Genomic DNA, 10,200 nt, shown 5'->3' with positions numbered 1-10,200 from the left:
TAACAGTGTATTTAATATGTTGTTTTCCCAAAATGAATGAATGAGCTCATTTTCCATCAACTTTGTAAAACATCATATTTTATTCAGACATCTGGAATATAAGTTACGTTTTTCATTTTTGCTGCACTTTCCATTCAGCGAGCATCAAGAGCGCTCACACAATATCATTGGCGGCTCCAGCTCCCAAAGTAATTTATTGTATAAAACAAAAACAGTCAGAAATTCGCCTAGGAAGTAGTCACATTTGGTAACACATCCGAAAACAAATTGAAATTTTTTTTTCTGTTTTGTAACTGTCAGCACCGGGGGTCTTCGTAGCCCACATTGTTTGCGCGTTCGCTTAGTAAGCGATCGATCGTGAGTTCAAAACTCAGGGCCATTGACCATCTTTGTGTTATTAAAGAATAACCACGTCCACGCAACAATCATCATGCGGTATTGGATGATTTGTCTTCTGATGGCTACAAAATTGTTATGAGAGTGGGTAAATGACGTTATTTGAACACTTTAAACACGTAGCTCTACCGCTTACTCAATCATGTTTCTGGTCCACCTGAAAATCCAGTTTTCAGTATCTCGTGACGTAGATAGTATTGCTTACATTTCGATAGCTATTGACGGATTTCACACCGACTCGAGCCAGCACCAGATAGCAGTGCAACGTTGTGGGTGTAAAGACATTGGTCATTTAAGCAACTCTGATACTTGAAACCTTTGAAAAAAAAGACATTTACATTTTGAACAGGGCCAAATTTTGTTCATTTTTTTACAAAAAAACTAAAAACTGAAAAACTAAAAAACTATACTATCTACGAAATTCTGGTTAAAGGATGGAATGTAAGAAATTGTTGCAATTTTCATATAAAAATACCAAAAGAAAATTTAACAGAAAATAACACACAAAAACAAATTCCAACAAGTCACCCATACATCGGAAAATAAGAACTTTTCGAGAAAAAGGTTTTTCTAACAACAACTTTATCATGTTTTCTTCGAAAAAAAAAAAATTACTACTAAATCAAGATAGCGATATAGTGTATTGGACGAAGTTATAAATCTAATTAAAATATATGGTATATAGTCTTGACACGTTTCTAAATAGAAAAAATTGTTAAACATTAATAGTAATTTTTCAACGAAAACATGAAAAAGTTGTTGGAAAAACTCTTTCCCTGTAGAAGCGCCCTATTTTCGATGTAATGGTAACTTGTTGGAAATTGTAAGGACTATTCATATCTATTTGTTTCAGAATTTAGAAAAAAATGTTCTTAAGAAAAATGAATTCAAATTTTCAAAATATTTATTTTCAATGAAATGTTGTTTTGAAAATTTCTTTGATATTTTTAAATGAAAATATAAATAATTTCCTACATTTTATTCTGAAAACGTCGTTTTGTAAGTCATATAGTTTTTGAGTTAAGATTTTTCGACAAAAAAGTTAAAACGAAACTCAAAATTTCAAAAAAAAAATCACTCAAAAACTATAAGCCTACAAATTTTAGTTAGAGAACGAAAGGTAGGAAATTTTTTAGGTTTTCATTAAAAAATATTAAATTTTTTTTTAATTTTATTGAAAATAAAATATATTAAAAATTAAAACTCATTTTTTCTCAAAAAAAATGTTTGAAAAAATTTGAAAAAATATAAAAATTTTAAAAAGAATATGAATAGGTTTGAATAGATATGAATAGATATGAATGAAAAAGTTGCCGTTAGAAAAACCGTTTTCCCTGTAAAAGTTCCCATCTTCCAATGTATGGGTGACTTGTTGGAAATTATAAAGGCTATTCACATATTTTTTTAGAATTTCTAAAAAAAACGTTTTTCAGAAAAAAAAATTTTCAATTTTTTTCTTTTTACTCCACTTTCGTTTGTTCAAATATGATCTTGCAGAAGTCATTTCCCCCAGTGGCGTTTGTTTGTTGTTACATGCTACGAATCATGACACAATGACACAATAACGATGAGACAGTTTAGTGGCGTGCCGCCGTCAATAACGAGCAACCAATACATCCGTTTCTGTCCGTTTTCATCTTATTTGGTATAAATAAGCCATCCACACCTCCTCTCGTTGGGTGATCATCGAAGCAATATCGTTGCCGGCGAGCGTTGAGCGGGAGTGGTTTTAATGGAGTATGGAGTAGAGCTTCTTCTCACAAGGGCCCTTCTCAGGACTAGAGGCGAATGAACTGAATAAGTTTAAAGCCTCTTGAATGGAATGGAATGAAACCATAGTTGCGAGTGAGCTAGCAAGCACAACATAACGAGCGGACATCATTCATGCCTAATGCTGATTTCACACACAGTTCGATACAAGAATTGGATGAATGGAAAGTATTGCGAAAAACATTTACTATATACCCTTGCATAAGAGGGAGCCCTCTGTAGCGATGTGTGCTACGGCAAAGAAGATGCCAGCAGTATACGGGATTGTTTTGGGCTAGTGCTGATATGGAGGAATATCTAAAATTTTGGAATATGAACATTAGAGTACTAATAATGGTCATCTCGAATTTTCAAACTTTTCCAAATGTTGATTCCCATGAAAAACTATCCTATACAAAATGTCAGCCCAATCGAACTTCTTTTAGTAGTGTCGCACAATCGTCGAATTTGGGTTTTTTTAAAACCAAAAAATTAACCAAGGGAAGGAGTACATGAAGTCGGGGTTTTCAAAAAAAAAAATATGTTGATGCCAAATATATACAAATTTAATGAAACGTCGAGATTTGCTGTTATCTCTAGAAAAAATTTTTTTTTGCCAAAAATCGACTTTTCAGATAGGAAAACGACATAGTGCCAAAAATTTCGATGTTTTCTAAAATAATATCCGAAGCGATACACAGGCGGAGTAATATAATTCCGTAGTTGTACGTCGAAAATGCGGTCTTACAATTTTTTTATGAAAAATTAAACAGTTTCCTACATTTAATACTTTGACCAGAATTTTGTATATGTTATAGTTTCCAAGTTATAATTTTTTGAAAAAAATAATAAAAAATTGGCCTTTTTCAAAAAGAAGTCGAATTCTTTTTCGAAGATTGCGAGTATCCAAAGCTGCTTAAATGACCAATATGAAAATAAGTCTAAATTAAATTTTTATTCATTGAAAATCAAAAAGTTCAATGATTTTATGCATATTTTGTCAAAATTTTCTAAAATCGTGAGTATATTACCTCGACCAAAACAGTTCCCGGAATCACCACCGTGTGGCGTTCTCAGTCACCTGTTTTTATTTTTCATTTTTTCTGTAGGTTGGCACGTCTGTCATTGACAGTCTATAAAATTTGTAGTGTGATAGTTTCACATTTCTAAAAACTATGCTGTATTAAATTCTGGTTGCGACACTCGTGTTCATAAATCAATGTACTCTCTATCAGATAAAAAGAAAGGCAGTTTTAAATTGTTGAAATTTGAATTAAATTTATCATTCAAAGTGAGTTGAATACCTAGAACATAGCTCCAACTCACACTCTATTTTTCTATAAATTTTATGTTATTGCCGTTAAAACTTCATCATCATAGTAAAAAATCGATACCCGGCCCAATTTTCTTTTAAACTGTATTCTTCACTTGCATAAAATGTGATACTCCATGATATAGAATACATATTCGATATGTAAAATTCAGAGTTCATAAAATAAGTTGTTGTTGTTTTAGTTCAACCGTTAAAATGACAGACAACAATCACTTTCTGAAGATAATGTTATGAAAGTACTGGCCGCGACTACACTCAGAGGGTAGATTTTTTCCACTTTTTTGAACCTGTACCTTCCCATAGGTCCTTTTAAGGTCTCAATTGTAGCTCAGTATAGACGAGAAACTTCACGTAACCCCACAATGAGCAATCAAGCCGCACTATCCAGACGGCCATTTTACAGGTCCAAAACAAGATATTATTTGCTCTTTAAAACAATTGTCGAATTGGACAATCGCTTCGTATGCTGTGTGGTATGCTTGGATTTGTACAAATAAAAAGTTCCTAATCATCCACTGATAGCGAGGCCATATTCATTTTTGAACCAATAAGAATTGCGCCGATCCATAACCACCACACAATGCGTTTTTTTCTGGATGCATTGGTAGTTTCAGTATTGCCTTCAGCCGCTCATCACACTATTGTAGCTCCAATGATTCGCTGACTAGACAGATTATGAGAACCATGAAGTAGTCTCTTATATTTTTTTTTCCATTTTCACATGTCACGAATCACACGTAAACTGTGAAAATATGAAAATTTGAAGAACAAAACTAAAAAATATCACCCTAAATGTGTTCATGCTGAACCACTGATTCCGGCTTACTTTCGAACCGCGATCAATGAAGGTTTACGCTATTCATCAACACAATTATTGCAGCCCGATTATTGGCACGCTTTCATAATTGCCCTACTCAAGAAAGGCAATAATTCGTTTAATTGAAGTGTTAACTGGCCTTTCGTAGCGCGCGCTTTATAGAGGTACCCACTACTTCCTCCTAAGAACGACCGCGTGATAATCGAATAATCATTTCAACTTTATGCGCTTCAATCAAAAACGTTGAAGGTTTAACTAACACTGATGCGCATAAAGTGTGATTGATTCCACCGTCAGACATCATCCATCCCGGACCTGTGTTTCTCCGTCTGAGAACATGCTTCACCAAAACAAACCGCAGGTGTGAAAAAGTGACGCTAGTCCGAATCCATTATGTTTGTTTTTGATGGCCGAATACTGAAGTTTACCTTGTTTATCTGTGGGTATTGCCAAGTTCACTTAGCAGTAGATTGAAAATAACGAGATGGGTTTAAAAGAACTAATTTCCTAACAATCAATACGTTATCGATTACAGCAAAATTCTGATTTGATGCCGCTACTCGTAGCTCTCATAGCACAAATGAAAGAAAGTAGAATACGCTTGTATTATTTTATAGATTCATAGTGAAATCCATTGATAAATAACTGTGATTGGGCATTGATATTAGAGTCTTTAGCGTTAGCGTTTGTTCACAAAGAAAACAATAAATTTTCGAGGCTGAGATTAATTCGAGAAATAAACATTGGCGCTTCCGTCATTTATTATCATGTGATGTATGTTTAACTCGTCATGTTGTGTTACTACGAAGAGTCGGAAAGCCAGCTTTAAATGTTACTTCTTCGCACTTCCAAATAAACATAATCAAATGACATCTCAATTAGGAACCACTCCTTATCAATTTGAGCGCACGCATGATGCACCTCAAGGCAGTATTTTATAAATTAGCCACCTCATTACGCAACATGACCGCAAGTACCCCATCGACTTTGTGTCAGGTCAACGCGACTGGTGGGCCTCCGCCAGTGTTGCGATAGAGTGATACGTCTCTTTTAATTTATGCATATTTACTTCAAAACAACTAATTTCATAAGCACTCTTCACTCCGGTGGCGTCGACTGCTGGCGGTCCTGTACTTGACTGCTGCTTCTGCTGTTTTAACCGAGTGCACCACAACCAGAAGGTGCTAAATCTTTTCCTTACTTGCCTGTCATTTGGCCACGCAAAGTGTTGAACATTTTACAGTTACTTTCGGTGGTTGGTAAACCATGGTTGACCTTTTCAGTTAATTATTTACCCGTGTCATTGTTGGACTTTCTTCGGTGTAACGTGTGTGTGGTTTGGGAATCTTCTTATACAATAAATGTTACAATGTACATGTTTCATGTTTGAAAAAACCCACTTCGGTGTGTTGATGAAGATGTGGCACATGTTTTCAAACCAAAGCTTCTCATGACTATTTGTTTTGTTCCTTAACTCGTCAGATACAACAGATTTGTTGAACAAAATGATGGAGTATTCTGGACGAGCCTGACGTGAGCACCCATCAAGGTTCATGTAATCAAGTAGACTCTCCGAGTCGATCTTTTATTCTGTACAACATTGTCTAAATGAATACGAATCGGGAGCTGTTCATAACTTCATATGAAATACACACAGCTATTTGATTTTCAACAACAACTGTTCCAATTATTTTAAATAATATTTCTGGTATTTTTTCCAAACCCGTTTATTAATCAGACTCAATTACTCATTATCTAACGTTTACAGAGTCAAATTTCACCTTAAAATATAACTTATTTCCTATATCATTAGGACTAGCAATTTAATAATAACTAAATCTAACACTAGATTGATTGGACAGGAACGTACTTCTGGAATAAAATGCAATGACTTGCTCATTCGTTGAGTACAACAATAGACTTTAACGACAAGCAGCTAAGCTGATCAATTATTGCATTGTAAATGCTTTTATGATCAGTAGCACCAAGCGATACTGCGGCGTAAAAGTCGTCTTATGTCTTAATGCTGCTTTGTTCAAATGTAAAAAAAATTCCAAACTTGAAACAAATCTGTACCAATCTGTACTTTTTGACGAAAATATGAACCCAGTACCGCACAGAATCAGAACGAAAAAAAAATCTGTACCTTTCCAGATAATTCTGTACGTGTGGCAACACTGCTTATGACCAGTTTGGGTATTGTTCTCGCGAGAGCAAGAATGAATTATCAGTCAACCAAAACTGCTGAACCCTAATGAGAAAGACTTCAGCACACTCACTGGTCTTGTAACAGGACACTATCCGAGTAAACACCATCTTAGCACATTAAGGACCGCACATTTTGGGGCAAAATTGAATGCTTCATTTGTTCGGATTCCACGAGTGAGATCGTTTCCTTCGATGTGGAGGAGACGAAGGCGAGCCATCGGTGGGCCTTGTTAGATTCTTGGCAAACCAAGGGTTTAATCTTCAAGTGTAGAAAACACGGGTCATTTCGTGATCCATCCGTATCAGACAGAACGCGAAATACGAGAAATCTCGTGAGCGGTCTGCAATGTATTAAAAACATAGGTTTAGCACAAGATGATATTTGTCGCTTTTGTAATTCCGAGAGCGAAACGTTAGAACATTTGCTTTGTAACAGCGGAGTGCTAACAAGACGCAGACTTCAACACCTTGATAAAGCTATTCTGGAGTCCAAGAAAATTTGGTCTGCGTCGCCGATCAGAATTATAAATTTGAACAGATTATTCCTGACTGGCACCTATCTCGCTATAGCTCCCAGTCTACTTCTTCATCAATAAGCAGTAGATAAGCTGGAAGTGTAGTATAAAAAAGAGGTATACCATAATAGTTCAAAATAGTGGACGCAGTGGTTCAAAAATGTGGTTCAAAAAATGAGTCAACCAAATTTCGCTGATTCTACGAAATAGGACTGCAGGGCTCCCAAATCATTCTACTAATGAGTTGATTCTAAAGGCGGGATTCCACCTATTCGATTTGATGCATGCTACAAGTCAATGCTTCTTGCTTATTGGAGTGTATCATTTTACGACATAATTGGTATTGTTGAGCGATGTTGCCCTTATCCAATGGCTTGCGGATCGGTGCGGCGTGTGCAGCACGACAATGTTGGGGCAACTACGTCATTTATTGACGATTATCATAATTCACCAGAATCATGGAGCAACAAAATTATTGATTATAAAAACAATAACATCAAGACATATGTTGGAGCAGTGCGCGATCGCACATTACTGTGTAGTGGCTGAGGTGGAAACAAACTTTAAAAAAACGCGCAAGTATCATATCCATTGTTGTTTACGTTTAACTTGTAGCATGTATCATGTTGAATAGGTCGAATTCCGCCTTAAGATTTCAAAACATTCTAAAATAACATCCGAAGTAATAAACAAGCGATTTGAATAAAAAAATTTCACTGTCCTACGGCACCAATGAAGTCGTGTATTGGACACAATCCCCCTATTCTTACTAGTTTCAGTAGTCGTAATGTTAATTTTGAGCGCGATTTGTCATTTGGTTTGTTTAAAAGTTTACAAGAACAAGTTAACTTTTTTTTGCACTGCTATTTTTGATATGGATTAGATTTTTGTTGTCCATTCGGGATTCCTTCCAGAGGGCCAAACGGTCAATAAACTTTGGTGTATGAGGCGTTTGGGAGAGAAAAGGATAACAGTTGAATGTTGTACCACGATAATGCACCAGCTCATCGAATAACCATTGTGAACGAATTTTTGGCCGAACATGATACGAATGTGATTGAACAAGCACCGTACTCTCCAGATACGGCCCCGTGAAACTTTTTCCTAATCCCGAGACTAAAATTCCTGCTTTGTGGAACCCGTTTTGATAGCATTGAAGACATAAAAACGAATTCGCTGTGTGAACTGAAGACAATTCCTGAATATAGCTATAAAAGGAGTTTCGATGTCTGGACTGTTCGTTGGAAAAGTGTATTGCTTCTCGTAATTCAATATAGTGACATCTTATGCTAATATGCAGCTATACTTTCATCATGAGATGAAAATTCGTTGCTGATAAAAATGCAGATTTAATAAGCACTGTTGCTCACCGTAAGCTCAAAGGTACAATGCCTTTGGTTATGCAAAAACCAAAATAATATCAATAATACAATATCTAGTGCAGTGAAAAAAAAATTTTATATAGACTCACAAAAAAATTAATGTTTGAATTTTAAATCAAATACACCATTTATTTTATTTAAAAAAAACTGCATAATCTCACACTGGATCCTAAATAGAATGCTCACAGTTAAAAACTTATCAACTTGTAAATTTTCAACGACTTTAAACAGAATTTTCTACGCTTCAAAATCGCAGTTTTGTTGTGATGACTCCCACATTAATATCGTACATTTTAGTAGCCCTAAAAAATTGAAGTATTGCCAGATACCTTTAGAAGTATTTGGTTAAGCAAAATATTGAAATAATATTCCAAGTGCAGCTAATGCCAATATTGTGGCCACGGCCTTATAAAGGGTTAACGAATGTTAAGCAAATTCTTTGAACAATATCGAATTCACTATTCCTGTTTCCTGTACACAGATTCCGCTTCTGGCAGTGGGGCAAATGGATCGAGGTACGAGTAGATGACCGCTTGCCGACACGTGGAGATCGACCCGCTCACATGCACTGCTCCCAACCGGATGTCTTCTGGGCGGCGCTGTTGGAAAAAGCTTATGCCAAGTGAGATATACTGCGATGGGAGTACCAAAAGTACACGATTAACTTCCGTTTTTTTGTATTTTTTTAGATTATACGGAGGATACGCCTTCCTCAAGTTCGGAACGGTGGGCCGTGCGTTACAAGACCTCACCGGAGCTGTGGTTCAAAGTGTCCCACCGAGCGGACCACTGCTAGGAGGAGCCGTGCCAAGATCAACCTTATTAGTAGCGATAAGTGGAGTGGTAATGATTGTTCTCACATATTTGTAAATATATTTAATAATTGAATGACCACTTTCAGGAAAAGGAAACCAAACGACGTCGATCGGGATTGCTGTCGGAGCACCCGTACAGCGTTACCGGACTAGCCAGAGTGCGTGCAAATTCATCGGACTCATCGCAAGCAAGCGGTCAATCAGGGGACACCAGCCTGATCAGACTACGGAGTCCCTGGATCGGAGGCGAATGGGGTGGTGTATGGTGTGGTGCTTGGTCCGAACGCAGCTGGGAGTGGAACGCACTGAACGAGCGGGATCGAGAGCTCCTGTCGTCTAGATCTTCAAACGACTGCGAGTTTTGGATGTCAGTCAACGAATTTCTCTCAAGGTTTGTCGTTATCTGGTTGGCCCATATTGGACCGGATGATTGGGCACTGGAGCCAGGACTACACACGCGAACACCCTGGAGAGCCGCACTGGCGGTACGACAATGGCGAGCCGGATTCAACGCAGGAGGCCCGCACAAATTCATTGAAACGACCGCCACAAATCCTCAGTTTAGAATACGGGTGCCGACGGGACACCCAGCGAAGGCACATGTAGTTGTGGCAGTGGCACAGAAGTACGAGTGCTATCGAAGCAGAAACTACGAGGACGATGAGATTGGTTTTACGATATATGAAGTCCCGCCGGGAATGCAACGAGTCACCCCTCAATATGTTAGCGAACAGATGCCACTGGATTTTGCTCCTTTATCTAACCTGAGAGAAATTGCGACTTTCTTCGCGCTGCCCGCTGGAGACTTCGTAGTGATGCCACACGCCCAACAGCATAGAGAAGGCCGCTTCCTGCTACGAATCTTCGCCGATCAGCATACTGACGTTTGGGAGGTCAACGAGGAGAACCTGGTGATTCACAACATTGCGGCCGAGTTTTGTGATGAAAGAACCATAGATTCTGTAAGCTTTTAGCCTTTTTCCAT

General features: G+C 37.3%; 1 protein-coding gene across 2 annotated transcripts in view; it reads left to right on the top strand.

Moving 5' to 3' along the window:
- The window catches only part of LOC129765073 (calpain-11-like), a 255,570-nt gene that overhangs the window by 242,306 nt on the left and 3,064 nt on the right, over positions 1–10,200 (top strand). For both annotated transcript variants that reach the window (XM_055764924.1, XM_055764923.1), the window contains 3 exons: positions 8,882–9,022; positions 9,090–9,243; positions 9,302–10,177. In XM_055764924.1, coding sequence (XP_055620899.1) covers positions 8,882–9,022; positions 9,090–9,243; positions 9,302–10,177 — 1,171 coding nt within the window. The remainder of the gene's footprint in view (positions 1–8,881; positions 9,023–9,089; positions 9,244–9,301; positions 10,178–10,200) is intronic.

The sequence above is a fragment of the Toxorhynchites rutilus genome, chromosome 2, assembly GCF_029784135.1.
Source record: "Toxorhynchites rutilus septentrionalis strain SRP chromosome 2, ASM2978413v1, whole genome shotgun sequence".
In the NCBI taxonomy this organism is placed as follows: Eukaryota; Metazoa; Arthropoda; class Insecta; order Diptera; family Culicidae; genus Toxorhynchites; species Toxorhynchites rutilus.
The sequence above is the reverse complement of the archived record's forward strand: the minus strand, read 5'-3'. Positions and strand labels throughout refer to the sequence as shown.